The sequence below is a fragment of the Equus asinus genome, chromosome 8, assembly GCF_041296235.1.
Source record: "Equus asinus isolate D_3611 breed Donkey chromosome 8, EquAss-T2T_v2, whole genome shotgun sequence".
Lineage (NCBI taxonomy): Eukaryota > Metazoa > Chordata > Mammalia > Perissodactyla > Equidae > Equus > Equus asinus.
The window spans coordinates 39,497,618-39,519,479 of record NC_091797.1 but is presented as its reverse complement, the minus strand read 5'-3'; the positions used below and the strand labels follow the sequence as shown (position 1 = coordinate 39,519,479).

The 21,862-nt window shown below is 35.0% G+C and overlaps 1 protein-coding gene across 1 annotated transcript; it reads right to left on the bottom strand.

The window, feature by feature from the left end:
• Positions 1-7,190: 7,190 nt before the first annotated feature.
• Positions 7,191-8,165, bottom strand: LOC123287682 (putative olfactory receptor 2B8). Its single transcript, XM_044775060.2, has one exon. The coding sequence runs from the start codon at positions 8,163-8,165 to the stop codon at positions 7,191-7,193; it is 975 nt and encodes a 324-aa protein (XP_044630995.2).
• Between the last annotated feature and the right edge of the window lie 13,697 nt (positions 8,166-21,862).

The following is a 21,862-nucleotide window of genomic DNA, read 5'->3' as shown; positions in this document are numbered from 1 at the left end:
CAGAGTAGAGCTTTTAGCAAGAGGTCAAACTTAAGAGAACATCAACTTAATATAGATTGCTAGTCACATAGATTATTATATATGAACCTCATGGTAATAACAAACCAGGACCCTATAATAAGTACACAGAAAATTTTGAGAAAGGAAGTCAAAAATAATACTAAAGAAAGCCATCAAACCACAGTGGAAGAGAGCTAAGAGAAGAAGAAAGGAACAGAGAACTACTAAAACACTCAGAAAAAAGGTAATGAAATGGCAATAAGTACATACTGATCAATAGCTACTTTAAATGTCAATAGACTAAATCCATCAATCAAAAGACATAGGGTGGCTGATTGGATAAAAAAACAAGACCCATATATATGTTGCATACAAGAGACACACTTCAGACCTAAAGACAGCCACAAACTGGAAGTGAATGGATGGAAAAACTACTCCATGAAAATGGCACGAAAAAAAAGCTGGGGCAGCAATATTTATATCAAACAAAACAGACTTTAAAACAAAAACTGTAACAAGAGACAAAGAAGGGCACTACATAATGACAAAGGGAACAATTCAACGTGAGGATATAACACTTGTAATTATCCATGCACACAACATAGCAGCACCTAAATATATAAAGCAATTATTAACAGACGTAAAAGGAGAAATAGACAGTAACAATAATAGTAGGGGACTTTGACACTTCTCTTACATCAATGGATAGATCAACCAAAACAGAAGATCAATAAGGAAACCTTGGCCTTAAATGACACATTAGACCAGAAGGACTTCGTAGATATACATAAAACATTCCATTCAAAAACCACAGAACACACATTGTTTTTGAAAGCACATGGAACATTCTCCAAGATAGGTCACATGTTAGTCCACAAACAAGTCTCAATAAATTTAAGTTGATTGAAATAATACCAAATATCTTTTCTGACCACAATGCTATGAAACTAAAAATCAACTACAGGAAGAAAATGGGAAAAGCCACAAATATGTGCAGGTTAACCAAATGCTACTGGACAACTATTGGTGCATGAAGAAATGAAAGGAGAAATCAAAAAATACTTGGTGACAAATGAAAATACGACACACCAAAATTTATGGGTTACAGCAAAACTAGTTCTAAGAGGAAAGTTTATAACAATAAAGCCCTATATCAACAAACAAGAAAAATCTCAGATAAAATATCTAACCATGCACCTATGGGATCTCGAGAAACAACAAATGAAGCCCAAAAGCAGTAGAAGTAAGGACATAAATAAAAGAAAGACTTAAAAAAATCAACAGGAAAGAAATAAATGAAACTAATAGCTGGTTCTTTGAAAGGATAAACAAAATTGACAAACCTTTAGGTACACTCACCAAGACAAAAAGGGAGAAGACTCTAATAAATAAAATCAGAAACGAAAAAAGAGAAATTACAATGGACACCTCAGAAAAAAAAGATTATAAGAGAATACTACAAAGCTATATGCCAACAAATTGAATAATCTAGAAAAAAGGATAAATTCTTATAATCATACAACCTTCAAAAACTGAATCAAGAAGAAATGGAGAATTTGAATAGACCAGTCACCAGCAAGGAGATTGAAACAGTAATCAAAAACCCTCCCCAAAAATAAAAGTCTGGAACCAAATGTCTTCCCTGGTGAATTCTACCAAACATCCAAAGAAGACTTAATACCTATCCTTCTCAAACTCTTCCAAAAAACGAAGAGAAAGGGAACCTTGCAACCTCACTCTATGAGGTGAACACTACCATGATACGAAAACCAGACAAGGATAACATAAAAAAAGAAAATTACAGCCCAATATCACTGATGAGCATCAATGCAAAAATCCTCAACAAAATACTAGCAAATCGAATACAACAGTACATTTAAAAGATCATACACTCTGATCAAGTTAGATTTATTCCAAGGAATTCAGGGATGGTTCAACATTAGGACATCAATCGACATGATACTCCACATTAACAAAATGAAGAATAAAAACCACATGATCACGTCAACAGATGATGAAGAGAATGCATTTAACAAGATACAGCAAGATTTATGATAACCACTCTGAATAAAATGGATATAGAAGCAAAGTACCTCAACATAATGAAGGCCGTATATGACAAACTCACAGCCAATATCATACTCAACAGAGATAAACTTAAAGCTATCCCTCTAAGAACAGGAACCAGACAAAGATACCTACTTTCACCACTCTTATTTAACATAGTATTGGAAGTCCTAGAAAGAAGAATCAGGCAAGAAAAAGAAGTAAAAGGGATCCAAATTGGAAAGAAAGAAGTAAAAGTGTCACTATTTGCAGATGCCATGATTTTATATGTAGAGAACCCAAAAGAGTCCATTTCTGAAAAAAACTTTCAGAAATAATAAATGAATACAGTAAAGTTGCAGGATACAAAATCAACATGCAAAAATCAGTTGCATTTCCATACACTAACAACAAAGCAACAGAAAGAGAAATTAAGAATACAATCCCATTTGCAAGTACAACAAAAAGAATAAAATATCTAGGAATTAATTTAACCAAAGAAATGAAAGATCTGTACACTGAAAACTATAAAACATTGTTGGTAGAAATTGAAGAAGACACAAAGAATGGAAAGATATTCCATGCTCAGGATTGGAAGAATTAACATAGTTAAAATGTCTATACTTCCTAAAGCAACCTACAGATTCAACATAATCCCTATCAGAGTTCCAATGATATTTTTCACAGAAATAGAACAAACAATGTTAAAATTTGTATGGAGCAAGAAAAGACCCCAAATAAACAAAGGAATCCTGAGAAAAAAAGAGCAAATCTACAGGTATCACACTCCCTGATTTCAAAATATACTACAAAGCTATAGGAATCAAAACAGCATGGTACTCGCACAAAAACAGACACACAGATCAATGGAACAGAATTGAGAGCCCAGAAATAAACACACACACCTATGGAGAGCTAATTTTCACCAAGGGAGCCAAGAACATACAATGGAGAAAGGAAAGCACCTTCAGTAAATAGTGTTGGGAAAACTGGATGGTCACGTGCAAAAGAATGAAAGTAGACCATTATCTCACACCATACACAAAAATCAACTCAAAGTAGATTAAAGAATAGAAGAAAGAAACACATGGGACTACATCAAACTGAAAAGCTTCTGCACAGCAAAGGAAACTATCAAAAAAATGAGAAGATAACCTCACAATCGGGAGAAGATATTTGCAAATCATGTGTCTGATAAGGGGTTAATATCCAAAATTTATTTTTTTTTAAAAAAGAACACATACATTTCTACAACAAGAAAACTAAGACCCCAATGAAAAACTGGGCAAAAGATCTGAACAGACATTTTTCCAAAGATATACAGATGGCCAACAGGCACATGAAAAGATGTCCAACATCACTAATTTAAATTATAAGGGAAGTGAAAATCAAAACTACAATGAGATATAATCTCATGCCCATCAGAATGACTATAATTAACAAGACAAGAAACAACGTGTGTTGGAGAGGATGTGGAGAGAAGGGAAGTCTCACACACTGCTGGTGGGAGTGCAAACTGGTGCAGCCACTATGGAAAACAGTATGGAGATTCCTCAAAAGCTTAAGAATAGAACTACCATAAGATCCAGCTATTCCACTGCTGAGTGTTTATCCAAATACGTGAAAACATGAATGTGTAAAGATACGTTCACCCCTATGTTCATTGCAGCATTATTCACAATAGCCAAGATTTGGAAGAAACCTTCGTGCTCATCAAGAGATAAAGATAAGGAAGATGTGGTATATACACACAGTAGAATCCTATTCAGCCATAAAAAAGATGAAATCTTGCCATTTGTGACAACACGGATGGACCATGAGGGTATTATGCTAAGCCAAATAAGTCATAGGGAGAAAGTCAAATACTCACGACCTCACTTATAAGTAGAGGATTAAAAACAACAAAAAACAAATACATAGAGACAGAGATTGGATTGGTGGTTCCCAAAGGGGAAGTGGGGAAGGAGGAGAGTGAAAAGGGTGATTAGGCACATGTGTATGGTGATGGATGGTAATTAGTATTTGGGTGGTGAACATGATATAATCTATAAGAAATCAAAATATGAAGTACATCTGAAATTTATATACTGTTATAAAGTGATGTTATCTCAATAAAAAAATTTTAAAACAGAATTCACTTTAAGTGATGATACTCAAAAGAAAATGTGTTTCTTGTGAGTTTGACTCACATTTGGGGTCTCTGAGATCACTCACCACTTGAGCCAGTGGTGTGTCCTGTCACTCAGAGGACGCAAGGCCTGGAAAAATCCATGAATTGCTCTAGGGCATAATGATAGTCGGGAACTCCAGATGCTCAACACAGATGGGACAAAAAAATTTAGCCTAGCCCTGGGTACAATCACTACTGCCTTACCACAGTTGTTGGTGAGAATTCAAAAGGAAACAGTCCAAATAATTTTGGGGGCCATTGACACAATCCTGTAGTCTGTTACAGACAAAGCATGGAGAGCATGAGAAGGTAGAGTTCTTCGATCCCATTTGAAAAATGTCACAGCACAATACTGAACTTGTGTTTGGTCTCTTGTTCAATTTTTTTTCTTTTAAATATTTTCATGGGGCTTAGAGATCTTTATTATCGGTAATTCATTTCCAAGTAATGTAACTATTCAAGTGCGATTCATGTGTTTACTTAAAGGAAATAAATCCATTTGGTGGCAGCATTTTGTGTGTCATTAAGAGCACAGAAGTAGTTTTTCAGCCAGAACAATAGTCTCTGTAGTGTCGACGCAAATAACCAATAATTATTTCAATGCAAAAGAAAAGAAAAGAGTTTTATTTGAAACAAACCAACAACTATATCCTGGGAGTCTCAGCCGTCACAGGGGAAGCAAAGGGCCTGGAGAAGAGTGATTTTTAGCTCAGATATATATCTTTTCAAAGCAAAGATACATACATCAAACATGACAAGGGTTCATTGCTGCAAGGGTTCAAGGAGATGTTTGTGACAGATTAGCACGTACACAGCGGGTCAGCATGACCGTGGCATTATGGGAAGGGATACTTACCTTCAAAGAGTGCTGGTGTCATTAGAAGGGAGACCTTAATTCTTATCTTCAAAAGAGTACAATATTTTGCTTTTAGGTAATGATTAAAGCAGACGTACCATACACATTTGACAGGCCAAAAGTCAGGCTTCTTTGGTTCAAATAAAATTCAGGTGAGATAAGTTCAAACCTGAATGGCTTCCCCATATACTTCAATGGATAAAAATTTTCTTATATCAGTGGCTTCAGGAGACCTTAAAGTTTTCTGCAGCAAAGAAAGTTCATTTAAAGGATTTGAAAGTGACCATTTGGGTCTACTTATCAAGGTGCTGTTGAGCAATAACAGAGAGTGGTAAATTTGTCACCACAGGGGGTAAACAGTATTCCAAAACTGTTTTCATACTGGTATACATTAAGAATTACTATGGTGCCAAAATATATGGTTTCCCAAGTGTTGACTTCAAGTGTGAATGCTGGGATGCTATTAAGGATATAGATAGAATCTTGACCGTGTGTATAATTTCTCTTAGCTGTCATTTCTGCCTCGCCAACCTGTGTCTCATGCAAGATCAATTCTCATGAGCATGACCGACTGAGGGGGTTCAAGGCCCGGGAGGATGCAGGTAGTTGTCAGGACAAGAGACTATATAATAAGTTTTTACATATGTCTCCACCCAGAGACACACATGTACTTATCTGCACTGTACTACATATTGGAAAAATCTACTAAAAATCATAAACATTTCTGTGATGATACCACTGTCAAAGTTATAACCTCCACAGAAAAATACACTGTGCATGACATTAAAGATACACAAACACTAGGATTCATATCCCAAAACAAATTTACACTGAAAACTGAGCTTTGAAGGGGATCTGAGGGCTAGAATGTCAGATTCAATTTTTCTGGAATGTTTATACTTGCTACATAATTCAGAATTGAATGATGATTATTTCACGAGATGCCTGTTTATAAAGTTTAGGTACATAGAGATTTTTAAAAATTAATACGCACATTATTCTTTCAATTTCCTCCTGATGAATCTGAGTAAGCTTCCACAAAACATGAGGTTTCCTGGGAATAAGGGGCCACTACTTATATCTGTAGAGTATGTCACCAATTCAAATTATGTGGAGTTTTGCCAGATGTGAGATACAAATGCCATGAGCAATAGATGCCTGAATCAAAGAATTTTATAAAATGGTAAGAAGAGAGAAATTTAAACGTATTTTTACCCTTTGGAAATTTTGCTGCATTACTGGAAGTAAAATATGTATAATATGAAATAGAACTTGGGTCATGTGCTATTCATATATGATAACATCCCCCCAAGTCAGATTTAAAAAACAGAATGGGGCTCACAGATTTAATATAATCAACATCCGTACCTCACATCCATGTTTTTTATGGCTATGTACCAAATTATAGGGAAGCACTACCAGCTAATGGCTACCATTGTCACCGGCAACATCGTATCACTCCCTCACCCAGTGATCCTGTGTACAGCCTTCTATGAAATGAATGCTGCATAATATGGCTGCAACGGCGGTGAGTTCACTATATGGACTAACTTCAGAATGACTTTATCAGGATTTATGTTAGCAACTCTTTCTTTGAACTTAAAGTTTGTTTTTCTTACAGCTTCCCCCACCTACCTCTGTGAAAAACCTCTAATGTAGTCAACCTATGGACTTTGTAGTAGAACCACGATCAAAATGCCAGACTAAGTGATATCCCTCCAGCAACTGCTAGAAAATGCTAACAAGTTAATATTTCTTACAGTGTTTCAGTGGTTTTATGCTCTTATTTGGCTGTGTCTTTACAGTATGTACTTAAATGTCTTTTTGCAAGAGAAGCAGAATAATGTTTCCAAATGGGGTTGCAAATAAGAAAACTTCATAGAGCTTTTAAAAATAATAAATATAACACAGATGTTCTAGAGACACTGAATCACCATCTCTGGAAGCTGGAATGAATCTATGAATGTTGATTTGAACACACGTTTTTCATAGGACAAGGAGGTAAGAAAATTCCCTTGAGAGTTGTTAGGGAAAATTTTAGCTGACACATGGAAGACAAAAACATCTTAAGGGCTCTGGTATTCAAAGACCTTCCATTAAACTGTTTTCCTCGCCCAGTTATCTGGAGTCATGACCATTCCAAAGAACATTCTTCATTGCTCCCTTCACATCCTTGTTCCGCAGACTATATATGAGGGGGTTGATCATGGGAGTAACGATGGTGTAGAAGAGAGCTATGAACTTGCCCTGATCCTGAGAGTAGTTGTTGTTTGGCTGGAGATAAGCATAGATGGCTGTGCCATAGAAGAGAGTGACCACTGTGAGGTGGGATCCACATGTCCCAAATGCTTTTCTCTGCCCTGCTGCAGACTTTATCCTTAAGATGGCCCTGACAATCCCACCATAGGAGAACATGATAAATGCAACTGGTATGAGAAGTATGAAGACAACTACAAAGAACATCTCCGACTCATTGATACTGGTGTCAACACAGGCAAGCTTGAGCAATGCAGGTACTTCACAGAAAAAGTGGTCTATTTTATTTCTCCCACAAAGCAGTAAAAAGAAGATGAGTACCGTTTGGAATAAGGAGTTGGCAAAACCAATGAACCATGAAGCAGAAGCCATCAGGGCACAGAGATGGGGAGACATGATTACTGTGTAATGAAGGGGCCTGCAAACAGCTACATAACGGTCAAATGCCATAACTCCTAAGAGAATGCATTCAGTGCCTCCCAATCCTAGAGAGATATACAGCTGAACTACACAACCACCAAAGGAGATAGATTTGTTTATTCCCCTGAGAGTGACCAGGAGCTGGGGAACAATGCTGGTAGTGTAACACAGGTCCAGAAAGCTGAGGTTGGAGAGGAAAAAGTACATAGGGGTGTGAAGATGTGGGTCCAGGTGGGACAATGCAATGATGGTTGTGTTTCCCAGCAAAGTGAAGATATAGAAGATCAAAAGAACCACAAAGAGGACCAGCTCCAGTTGAGGCCTGTCAGAGAAAGCCAGCAGGATAAACCCAGTGAGGGAGCTTGCATTTTTCTCTTCCAGCCTTGCTAGCACATGGTTCCTATCAAGACCAAGCATTTAGAAATTTTTAGAAGGTGTCTTTAAAAGAAAAGGAGAGAGGAAGAGGTGAATCTATCATGATAAAAGACACAGTCATGGGATTTTTATATGCAATTGTTTTCCGAAATGATGTACTCATTGAGATGGACATATCTTATACCAATGTAGTTCCACATTATCACAAAAAGTTATATCATTGATATTTAATGTAAGAAAAATCAAATAATAGGCCTTGTGTTCCCATCATTCTTGGGTATGAAAGGTCTGTTTCAGACTGAGTTTCCTAAGATTTAAAGTACTATAAGAATACATGTACATTAGAGAAAATGAGAATGAGGGAAATACTGGAGCATGATCAGAAAGAATAAGAAAGAGAAGCAGACAGAGGCAGAGAGATTATTTGAAACATATATCTCAAAATTCTACACAATTGTACATACCTCACATGCAATAGAATATAAAGCAAGATAATCTCTAAAATACATTCAGATATTGGAATTCGTGATCTAGAATGTACTTATACAGAGGATTAAATTATATTAAAAATATCACTTACAGCGCTGACTCTACATATTTTGGAAGTTTTGCTCTGTACTCTACCTAATCCATTATATTTGTGAAGACTACCCTGGTCCTTTTTATGGTAGTCAAACAATTAAATACTCAGTCAGACACCATTCAATCACCATTATTCTGTTACAGTGTTGAACTCTTGCCCTAAAGATGCTTGAAATTACCAGACCAACTTTACAAGTCCTCTGAAAATTCACTGTCTATGCAGAGTCAGTTGGAATCAGAACTCTAAAATCCAGTGGCCAACAGTTTCCTTTTCCTTTTGCTGATTTCATTTTCAAATATTACCAACAACTAGAGTGTGTGGATTCCGGAAAGAGGTGGGATTATTTTCTATGAACGTTCTAATCAAGGTAAGCATTTTTAAAAGTGATCCAATTGTGTAACCTATGTACAAACTGTAATGCTTTACATCACTCCCTGTGATAAAGTAAAAAAGATAAATACGTAGAGATAAAGACAGACACATCATCACAGCAACGACAGGTCAAAGACATATATTGTAAAACAAAAAGAAATACAAGGAAAGGCATAAAAAATGAGAGTTTGGTATTATAAAAATCTAAGAACTTCCATCTACATTCAGTTAATTTTATATACACAGCTTTCTGGAAGCTATCTTGAAGAGTGAGTTACACTGGACCAAACAGGTTGCCAGCTCTAAGGATGGTTGATTGCCGTTTTCATCCAGTTATTTAGTATTGCATAGCATGATCATACCCCAACTTAAGTGGCATCAGGAAATGAATATTTCAGTTCTAGCATATTCAAATGGATAATCACAGTAAATTTTTAATCTTTCTAAAACTTTTAAAATCTGAATCAAGTTAGTGTATAGATACACTGATGTGCAAAATAAATTGGTACAAAGTGGTAGAAAATAAATATTAACAAAATCTGAATAAGGGAAAAGTAAAGATCAAGGGAAACAAGAGTTAGTGGTAGAGAGGCCACTGGGAAATATCCTCTATCACAGGCATAAATGCCCTCCTTGTCCCATAATTTACTTCCAAGGAAAGCAAACAACCAAAAGATCGATGTTTTGAAAAATAAAAGCATTCCCAGCAGCAACGTAATACATCATACATGAGAAGGATTAGTTAACTAAATTAAATTTATACTCAATCAGAAAACAACAGTATGTTAGAGTACTATTTCACATGTCTATCAAATACAATATTTAATTTGTACAAAATGTTTTCACATTTAAAGTTTGAAAAATTAATGTATCCAAAGGTTGAAGGTTAAACTGATATGCTACTTACATTAATAAATGTTAATACTGGCTGGTATTATTGAATGTTTGATATGCTCTAAAATATTAACATGCATAATCTCAACTAATCTTTTAAAAACTTTTTGAAATTTATTACCGTCCCCTTTAAACATATGAAGAAATTGATTAAAGTGGTTAAATAGCTTACCCAAGCTCCTTAAACTCCTAAATGTTTTAACATAAACCCAGGTCCCTTCAATATCAAAGGTCATACTTTCAACAACATTACTTTATCATCAATCAAATGGATTTAATAAAATTCAAAGGAATCATCACGTGTGACATAGAAGATGTAGCATTTCACAATATTTCATAATTCCTTTGATTTCTTATAAGAATGTGATCAGTGATATCCACACAAAAATCTATGCACAAAGAAATTCATAATAGAAATGATTATAAAAGTATGAGAGACAGTCTAAATGCGAAATGAAAGGATACGTCCTCTGACTCACACCTGTTCAGAAGAGCAAACAGAAACAAACCATGGTCAGTCTCATGCATGCACACACAAATAGAGAGGCACTCGTTGAAATGAACTGCTGGCTAATTTTTAAATTGTATCTAATAAAGAAAGCATTCATGAAAGTGGAGAGCAAAAATAAAATGCTAACTCATCCAAGGAAAACACCAAAATAATAATGCACCATTAAAATTAATTTATATGATTTCCATTTTATCATTTAGATAAGGACCAAGATGGCAATTGATGAAAGATAAAACCCCAGTGAGATCACGTTGTACAAAATATTTGTTGCTTTACATGATAATACATATATGAATAAAAAAGAATGCTGAAAGGCTACCTATTTGACAGTTATAAAAATGAATGATTTCAGGTTGAAAAATAAAATATCAGGCACAGGAGATGCCCACTAAAACAGAAAAGAATGTGATTGCCTCCGTGTGTGATCATTGCTTCCAATGTCATGCAGGAGCGCATACTGGGAGGTATTAGGATACTAATGTCATATTCTATCTTCTGACTTTGAATTTTTTTCTCATTACAATTCTGGAAAATTATTATCTTTAGTAAGACTGGACATGGGAAAGATCTAATTGCAAAATGCTCTATCCCATTGATTCTCAAGAGTATGTTCGGTTGATCTAGATTACTTTGTTCTGTTCATCTTTTCTTACTTGGAATCCAACCTTTCTAAAGCTGCTTGCACCACCACAAAGGCAATCTTCCAAGAGAAAGAATTCTTTTTGGCTAAGGTCAAATGAGAAATTTTACTTCATTTCCTTCCTACCACATTTGAAGCATTGTGTAATTTGACTGGGAATCATCATCTCTGTTTAGACAAGCATCATTTGACTCAATGCAGCAAGAAAGATTGATTCATTAGACAAACTATATAAATAATAGCGACTGGAAATATTATTCCTTAGGTACAGGAACAAAGGCTGGTGTCCTTAGTAGCCATCACAATATGACGTGATATAGGAAAGTTCTGTTATAAAAATTACACATAAATTATTACTTTGGGTGCAAAAAAATAAATAATTTTTTAAGTGAAGATTATATATGAAGGAAAAAATTTAAATAGGTAAAATAAAACATATCTACAAAACAAAGATGGCATTCTATATAAAAATTACTATCAATAAAAGAATATACAGGGAAACAACATCTCACAAGATGAGCACTGTATACATATTTTAGATATTTTTGTGCTTCTTTAAGAGAGGAAATAAACTGTTTAATACTAACAATACTGATGATGCATTTTAAACATAGAGAATAAATATTGTGTTTCACAGAGAATAAGAAGCCAAAGGGAAAGAATGAAAGCATATTGTCTAATACTTTCAATACACACGTACACTATTTTTCTGTTACTGAAGGGCATATTTTATTACACCTAAATATGTTATATTTAAATTACTTTCCATGTGTACATACTGAGGTACAATGAATGTACTACAATCGGATGAAACGTCTAGGAATAAATCATTAGCTTCTAAAATGAACAACTAATTTAGTTCTAATATTTGGTGAATTCTGTAGTCTGTTCCTTTTGCCAATGGACATATATGCAAACCGACTGAGCTTTTTGTGGCAACAACAATTGCAACTGAAAATAAACCAACTTGCCAATTCCAAAAGCAACCCTGAGATCAAGTTCCATTCTACTCACCTTTATTCGTCTTATCTGTGCTTCCTAAGCTACTTTCCTACCTCATCTCCAGCTTACTGCCTTTAACAGAGTACTGGGGTTGGAACTTGGATATGTAGAATCAGGAATCAGGTTGTGTGGAGTGAGTGCAAAGGTTGATTATATCAGCATTGGATTGTCCAGAAATTTTTCTTAAGCAAGAAGACACTTTCTCATGATGAGTTCACTTGTTTTCATGTGGTACTAGACCTGCTTTTGCCTCTAGGTAGTAGGAAGATGAAGAAAAGCAATTTCGAACTCTCAGTACTATTTCCCCAAATACAATGACTTGGCTTTATGACAGAGAGACCCTATGAGCAACATGAGAGGGTGAGATGGCACTACGCTGTGACTGGGCTGGCACAGATGGAGACTCAAACCTGTTTACCTGGCTGAAGTCTCAAGGGAATGTATGTTCTATGCTGTTGATTAGCTGATGTCACCAAGCTGTCCAGAGATGACAATCCTCAGGGAAAATGGGCAGCAAGGAGAATGTCTCTTCTTTAATTTCATATATTTGACAGAGGACGGGTAACACCCTATACCTCTCTAGTTACCTTAGTTCTCAACTTTCAATGACTTAGATGTTTTACAAAGCCCTTAGATTTTTTTCTCAAAATTACAAAAACTTTTTATGTATAGATAGATAAATCAATCATTCGGTTACTTAATTGTAAAAGTATACATGTAAATAAATTTTTCATTTAAATTCATTCATCACCAACTTATAAGGGATCACAAAACCAATAATTAAGCACACCTTAATCTTTAAGGGAAATATAATGGAGAACAAACATCACTTTTATTAACAAACTCCTAATGTGGCTAATGAATAATATCTCATATCCTCTATAACATTCTTCAGTTTATATACAAAGGTTTTAATGATTTACTCAAGTAATAAAAAGAAAATTCTTTAATGACATTTACATGGTTGGTTATCTTGAATTTCACTAGTCTTTGCATTTAAATTCCAAATGATTTTTAGTTCACCAGGATAGTTACAAATATTTGCTAAAGAAAAATGGAAGAAAGTAGATGGAGGTTTCACGTGTTAAAGTCAAGTTTGAAGATCAACCAATTTATTTAAAAACATCTTTACTTGACTATACAGGCAACAGACAGCTATAAATAACAACATCTGACTTTGGCAAGCTTGGGCCCTAAACATCAAATGAAACTTCAAAAAAGATAAAATCCCTTTATCCACACTGGAACACCTTTTGTTTCAGAGTAATAGACAACTGCTAAACAGTGGTATAACCTAGCTCAGAGAAAGCCATTTAGGCTTGAAGCATCTTGGTTTTTATACGTCATTAGTGACACAAGTACAGAGAGCGTCTGTGATTAACTTCCATTCTATAGTCAATTGTTTCCCATATATCGACAAATTCCAGTTTTATTTGTAAGATTTAGCTAGTGAGATAAGCTATCTTTCTCCTCCTAAAAACATTCTTTGGTTAGAATTTTCTCAGTTACAGCCCTACTGGTTAAAATCCCATCATAATATTTAAAGGAGGTCTAGTGAAGACTAATACTGCTTAGGGTGTCAGAGGAAGGAGGGAATTACAGAGCTATTATTAATGCTTTTCTTCCCTGTTCACTCTTGCAGTTGTAAGTATTAATTGGTAAAATCACTTAGGTAGGATAATAGTTTTACTTTATCTGGGAATGCTGACCTGCAATAACATTCCTCAGTTTAATATTCTCTCAAGTAGTTCATGGTCATGTTCCCCAAACACATGAATAAGAATGCTCATAGCAGCGCAGTTTGTATTAACCCAAACCTGTAAATAATTCAAATGCTCATCAAGAGTAAAATGGCAAAACTGTGAGCTATTCATACAACACAGTACTTTACAAAAGAAAGGAATAGACTACAGCAAAACAAATTGGAACATTGTCCTTCACACAAAAATGCTGAACAAAACATGCCAGTCACAAAGGAATCAATCTGTCTACATAAAGTTCAAAAACAGGTAAAATAAACTGTTGTTTATGAATGCAAACATAGGTGGTAAAACTATAGTTATAATCAAATATTATAGCCAAAACTAAAAAGAATATCGAAAGGCTGATTATAACAAAGTCAAGATCAATGAAGAGAGAAAGGGAAGCAATTGGGTAGAGGCTGTCTGAGGAACTGTCCAGGTTCTAGTTTACAAGGGTGTAAATATCATGACTATTTACTTAATTATTATTTAAAATGAACATTTTTATACAGGTATAGAGAGAGACAGGCAGACAGACAGACAGAGACAGAGAGAGATGGCCAGAGGAAATAAGAAATAACACATAGGACAATGTTATACTCATGTTACACCCAAACTATACCTATGACTATAAGAAAGCAGGAAACAAAGCAGCTATATAAAAATAGCAAAAATGATTAGGACTGTATTTAAATGAATAAGGCTGATAAAAATCACATTTGGAAAAGCTAAGTTCTGAACAAAGGAAAAATTATTAGGGATTTTTAAGGAATCAAATTGGTGGACTAAAAGGAATACAAGTCTGAAAACAATCAATACTGATCTGAGGAAAAGTAACATTAATGTAAAGAAAAGAACAGGAATGCTTCTGCACCCGGTTCCAGGACACCATTCTCTCCGTAGAGTAGACACAGTGAAGATAGCCTTTCTTCTGAAATATCTAAATTGCCACCACCTCAGTAAAGTATTGAACAAGCTATTTCTAGGCTCTAAATTATTCCAAACTCTCAGATTCTCTTCCTCACTGCTTGTCGCCTATCTGAGATAAGCGGAAGGGAAGGTCCACACTTCCTAAGTGAAATGTTATACCACCCTGTACTGCTGCTCCGCTTTTGGATTTCTGTATTTATCACTAGATAAATGGATAAAGAGCCCAAGTGGGGAAAAGGAAGGGAAAATGGCAGAAACAAAACGAAAGATAGAGAAGACAAGTACAGAATGACAAGAACTGAGACAGTAGATATATACAGAGATTTCAGTGAAAAAGACTACAGATACATACACTGTGTGAAAACAGAAGGAAAGTAATAGGGGAAACAATAAAATTATGGGCACAGGGATTCTCAAAAGCTCAAAATGCATTAATTACAAGTAAAGTAAAATATAGTGCCAGACTGTAAAGCCAGCAGGTTGTTTAATTACTCTATAGTGGAAAATATTTCACTTCTTGAAAGGACTTTCACATACATGGTCATCTTACACAAAATGTGGGATGTATTGAATATAGACTCTATGTTTCCACCAAAAGTCAATGGTAATAAAATCTGATTACTTTCTATTGAGCACAACATCCAGTCCCTCACCCCTCTCCTCTGCAGGATGTGACTCTGGAGATTCTCAAGCAGAGTTTTCATAGACAGTCCCATTGCTTCTATGAAGTTCTTGAAGGATCCTCCCAAACTATTTCATCTTGGAAGGAATTTTCTGGAATCTAAAGAAAATAACATATAATTAGTCTTGTGGGGAAATGATTATGAGCACTATAACCCAAAACCTGTGGAAAAACCCCCAGATCACATGCTGCATTTCCATCATCCATTCCCTCCCACTCCCAAAACAAGCACTTACATTTTCACACACACAAGACATTTGCTTTAGAAAGCTTCCAAAATTTAGTTTACTGTGTCTTCTTTGATCATTTGACCAATGAGTGAATCTGTGTTCAGGATGCTGAATATATAGGAAATCTTATAACAATTTGAGCCCATTTCTATCTTAACACATTAAAATTCTATTAACTTTAGTCATTATAGGACTATCCTTATAATTCTTATGTAATTAAACTATGAAAATTATTGACATCTTAAAATTGAAAATTATAAACACAAGGCTTGTAATCACACTGAGGAAATCTTTGAATGTACAGCATGCTAATTAAAACATTAAGCAAGGTTGATTGTCATTTCTTGGTAATCATTAGCCTCTATCTAGTGAGAGTAAAGGCTTATTAAAAGGAATAAAAAAAAGATATTCCATTATTCCTTGGAAAGAGCATAACTTTGAACTCTGAAAAATCTGGGTTCACATCTTGATCTTGTCATTTAGAAGCTGTGTCACTTCAAGCAAGGATTTAACCTCCCTGTTCCAGAGTGTGCTCAGCTGTAAAATAAGGATGATATTGTCCCTTAAGGTGTTCTAGTAAACAAATAAGATAAAAAATATGAAAATGCATTACAAATTGTAAATCACTGTATAAATGCAAAGAACGATCAGCATTTCTAGCCAAAATCATGCTTTTTCTTCAGTCCATTTCCTCAGATCACCTTCAGTCATGCCATGCTGTTGGCCACTTCCTCCTTCATTAGCTTTTATAAATTGTTCAGTCCTGATGTTCCCACATGACAATGACCATTACTTTTGCACTTTTTTTGAAACCCAAAATCCTTTTCCTTTAATTCTCTTTTTAGCCATTTCCTCTTCAAAATGATGGTACTTCAGTGAACCACAAAAGAATTGCCAAAAGTATATCAAGCTCTGAACCCTCTCCCCAATCAGACTTCTACATTTCCATTGCCATTCCTGACACATGTACTTCAAAATTTACATACACTATGGTTCTGTAAATCCACTGTTTCCCTCTCCCCAACCAAAAGTAGCTGTTTTAGTTTCCTGTGGCAGCCATAATGAAGTACCACCAACTGGGGTATTTAAAACAACAGAAATTTATTCTCTCACACTTCTGGAAACCAGAAGTCCAAAATCAAGTTATCATCAGCAACGCGCTCTCTCTCTGAAGCTTCTAAGGGAGAATGTGTTCTATGTCTTTCTTTGAGCCTCTGGTGTTGCCAGCAATCCATCACATTCCTTGGCTTGTAGACTCATCTTTGTTCCAATCTTTGGCTCTGTCAACACATAGTGTTCTCCCTGTGTGTCTGTGTCTTGTCTCTGTTTTCCCTTCCTAGAAGGACATCAGCCATATTGGATTAGTACCCATTTAATAAAGTATGGCATCATCTTAACTTAATTACATCTGCAAAGAATCTACTTTCAAATAAGGTCACATTCATAGGTACCAGGAATTAGGACTTTTTTTTGTTTGGAGGTACAATTCATACCATAGCAGGAGCTTTTCATCTAGGCCCCTCCATTTCTAACAAAGGAATCAATCAATCTCTCAGTCATCAAGCAGCTTTTAAATACACTATACAGTTTTATTAACTATAGTCGCCATGCTCTACATTAAATCACCTCAACTTATTTATTCTATATGTGGAAGTTATACCTTTTGTCCACCTTCACTCATTTGGCCCACTCCCAGACCCACCCCTGGCAACCACTAATCTGTTAGCTGTGTCTATGAGTTTGATTTTGTTTGTTTTATATATCACACATAAGTGAGATCATATGGTATTTGTCTTTCTCTGTCAGACTTTTTTCACTTAGCATAATGCCCTCATGGTCCATCTGAGTTGTCGCAAATGGTGGGATATCCTTCTTTTTCATGGCAGAAAAATAGTCCATTCTGTATATATACCACATTTCTTAATCCTTCATCCATCCATGAACACAGATTGTTTCCATGTCTTGGCCGTTGTACACAATGCTGCAATGGACATGGCAGCGCAAAATCTTTTTTGTTACTGTTTTTGTTTCTTTTGCATAAATACCCAGAAGTGGAATTGCTGGATCATATGGTAGTTCTATTTTTAATTTTTGAGGAACTCCATACTGTTTTCATAGTGGCTGCCAATTTATCACCAACAGTGCACAAGGATTCCCTTTACTCTACAGCCTTGCCAAGACTTATTTCTTGTCTTTTTTTTTTAATTTCAGGTGTACATCATTATATTTCAATTTTGGTTTAGATTACATCCTGTTCACCATCCACCACCATACACTTGTGCCTAATCACCCCTGTGTCCTCCTCCCTCTCTCCTTTCCCTCTGGGAACCACCAATCCAATCTCTGTCTCTTTGTGCTTGTTTATTGTTGTTTTTATCTTCTATTTATGAGTGAGATCATATAGCATTAGACTTTTTCCCTCTGACTTATTTGGCTTAGCATAATACCCTCAGGATGCATCCACGTTGTCGCAAATGGCAAGCTTTCATTTTTTTATGGCTGAATAGTATACCACTGTGTATACATACTACATCTTCTTTATCCATTCATCCCTTGACGGGCACCTAGGTTGCTTCCAAGTATTGGCTATTGTGAATAATGCTGCAATGAACATGAGAGTGCATATATCTCTACGCATTCATGTTTTCATGTTCTTTGGATAAATACCCAGCAGTGGAATAGCTGGATTGTATAGTAGTTCTATTCTTAAGTTTTTGAGGAATCTCCATACTGTTTTCCATAGTGGCTGCACCAGTTTGCACTCCCACCAGCAGTGTGTGAGACTTCCCTTTTGTCCACATCCTCTACAACACTTGTTATTTCTTGCCTTGTTAATTATGGTCATTCTGATGGGCATGAGATGATATCTCATTGTAGTTTTGATTTTCATTTCCCTGATAATTTAAATTAGTAATGGTGAACATCTTTTCATGTGCCTGTTGGCCACCTGTTTATCTTCTTTGGAAAAATGTCTGTTCAGATCTTTTGCCCAGTTTTTAATTGGGTTGTGTGGTTTTTTGTTGTTGAGATATATGAGTTCTTTACATATTTTGGATATTAACTCCTTATCAGATATACAGTTTGCAAATATCTTCTCCTAATTGTTAGGCTGTCTTTTTGTCTTGTTGATGGTTTCCTTCGATGTAGTCCCATGTGTCTATTTTTCCTTTTCTTTCTCTTGCCCCGTCAGACATGGTATTTGAAAATATGCTGCTAAGACCGACGTCAAGGAGTGTACCGCATATGTTTTCTTCTAGAAGTTTAATGGTTTCAGGTCTTACATTCAAGTCTTTAATCCATTTTGAGTTCATTTTTTGTGTATGGTGTAAAATAACAGTCGACTTTCATTCTTTGCATGTGGTTGTCCAGTTTCCCCAACACCATTTATTGAAGAGACTTTCCTTGCTCCATTGTATTTTCTTGATTCCTTTGTTGAAATTTAACTGTCCAAGGATGTGCGGGTTTATTTCTGGGCCCTCGATTCTGTTCCATTGATCTGTGTGTCTGTTTTTGTGCCAATAATATGCTTTTTTGATTACTATAGCTTCGTAGTATATTTTGAAATCAGGAAGTGTGATACCTCCAGCTCTGTTCTTTTTTCTCGGGATTCCTTTGGCTATTCAGAGTCTTTAGTTGTTCAATATAAACTTAAGAGTTTTTGTTCTATTTCTGTGAAAAATGTCATTGGAACTTTGACATAGATTGCATTGAATCCGTAGATTGCTTTGGGAAGTATGGACATTTTCACTATGTTAATTCTTCCGATCCAAGAGCATGGAATATCCTTCCATTTCTCTGTGTCTTGTTCAATTTATTTCAACAAGGTTGTATAGTTTTCAGTGTACAGATCTTTCACATCTTTGGTTACATTTATTTCTACATATTTTATGCTTTTTGTTGTAATTGTAAATGGGATTGTATTATTAATTTCTCTTTCTGCTACTTTACTTTTAGTGTATAGAAATGCAATTGATTTTTGTATGTTGATTTTGAATCCTACAACTTTACTGTATTCATTTATTATTTCTAAAATCTTTTTAGTGGATTCTTTAGGTTTTTCTATATATAAAGTCATGACATCTGCAAATAGTGACAGTTTCACTTCTTCCTTTTCAATTTATCCCTTTTATTTCTTTTTCTTGCCTGATTGCTCTCGCTAGGACTTCCAATACTATGCTAAGTAAGAGTGGGGAAAGTGAACATCCTTGTCTGGTTCCTGTGCTTAGAGGTATAGCTTTCAGTTTTTCTCCATTGAGAATGATATTAGCTGTAGGTTTATCACATGTGGTTTTTATGATATTAAGGTACTTTCCTTCTGTACCCATTTTATTCAGTTTTTATCATAAATAGATGCTGTATCTCATCAAATGCTTTTTCTGCCTCTATTGACATGATCATTGGTTTCTATTTGTCATTTTGTTAATGTGGAGTATCACATTGATTGAGTTGTGCATGTCAAACCATCCCTTTATTCCTGGAATAACTCCCACTTGATCATAGTGTATGATCCTTTTAATGTATTATTGTCTTCAATTTACTGGTATTTTTCTGAGGATTTTTGCATCAATGTTCATCAGTCATATTGGCCTGTAATTTTCTTTTTTTGTGTTGTCTTTGTCTGGTTTTGGTATCAGGGTCATGTTGGCTTCATAGAACAAGTTAGGGACTTTCCCTTTCTCTTAAAATTTTGGAAGAGTTTAAGAAGGATGGGTATTAAGTATTCTTTGAATGCTTGATAGAATTCACCAGGGAAACCATCTGGTCCAGGACTTTTACTTTGGGGAAGTTTTTTGATTACTGTTTCAATCTCCTTACTGGGGACTGTGCTATTCAAATTCTCTATTTCTTGTTGATTCAGTTTTGGAAGGATGTGTGATTCTAAGAATTTATCCATTTCTTTAAAATTTTCCAATTTGTTGGTGTATAGCTTTTTGTAGTAGCCTCATATTCTTTTGTATTTCTGACTTGTCCATTGTAATTTCTCTTCTTTCATTTCTCATTTTATTTGTTAGAGCTTTCTCTGTTTTTTTCTTAGTGAGTCTAGCTAAAGGTTTGTCAATTTTGTTTATCTTTTCAAAGAACTAGCTCTCGATTTCATTGATTTTTAATATTTTTTTAGTCTCAATTTCACTTATATCTGCTCTGTTTTTTATTATTTTCTTCCTTCTACTGATTTGGGGCTTTGTTTGTTCATCTTTTTCAGTTCCTTTATGTGCAGTCTTATATTGTTTGAGACTTTTCTTGTTTGTTTAGGTAGGCCTGTATTGCTATAAACTTCTCTATTAGAACCACTTTTGTTGTATCCCATGAATTTTGGCATGTCATATTTTCCTTTTCATTTGTCTCCAAGTGTTTTTTTATTTCCCCTTTGATTTCTTAATTGAGCCAATCATTGTTCAGTAGCATTCAGTTTAATCTCCACATTTTTGTGGCTTTTCTGATTTTCTTCCTGTAGTTGATTTCTAGTTTCATACCATTCCAGTCAGAAAAGATGCTTGGTATTATTTCAATCTTCTTAAATTTATTGATACTTCTTTTGTGGACTAATATGTAATCTATCCCAGAGAATGTGCCATGTGAAAAGAATGTGTATACTGCCATTTTTGGATGGAATGTTCTGTGTATATCTACTAAGTCTATCTGGTCTAATGTGTCATTTAAGGCCAATGTTTCCTTATTGACCTTCTATTTGGATGATCTATCCATTGATATAAGAGGAGTGTTAAAGTAGGGGTACTATTATTGTGTTACTATTTCTCTTTTCATGTCTGTTAATAATTGCTTTATATATTTAGTGCTTCTATGTTGGGTGCGTAGATATTTACAAGTGTTATATCCTCTTGTTGGCTTGTTCCCTTTATTATTATGTAGTGTCCTTCTTTGTCTCTTATTACAGTTTTTGTTTTAAAGTCTGTTTTGTCTGATATAAGTGTTGCTACTTCAGCTTTCTTTTCATTCCCATTTGCATAAAGTATCTTTCTTCATCCCTTCACTTTCAGTTTGTGATTGTCTTTAGGTCTGAAGTGTGTCTCTTATATGCAGCATATATACAGGTCTTTTTTTTTTTCAATTGGCCACCCTATGCCTTTTAATTGGAGCATTTAGCCCATTTACTTATTTAAAGTAGCTATTGATAAAAATGTACTTATTCCC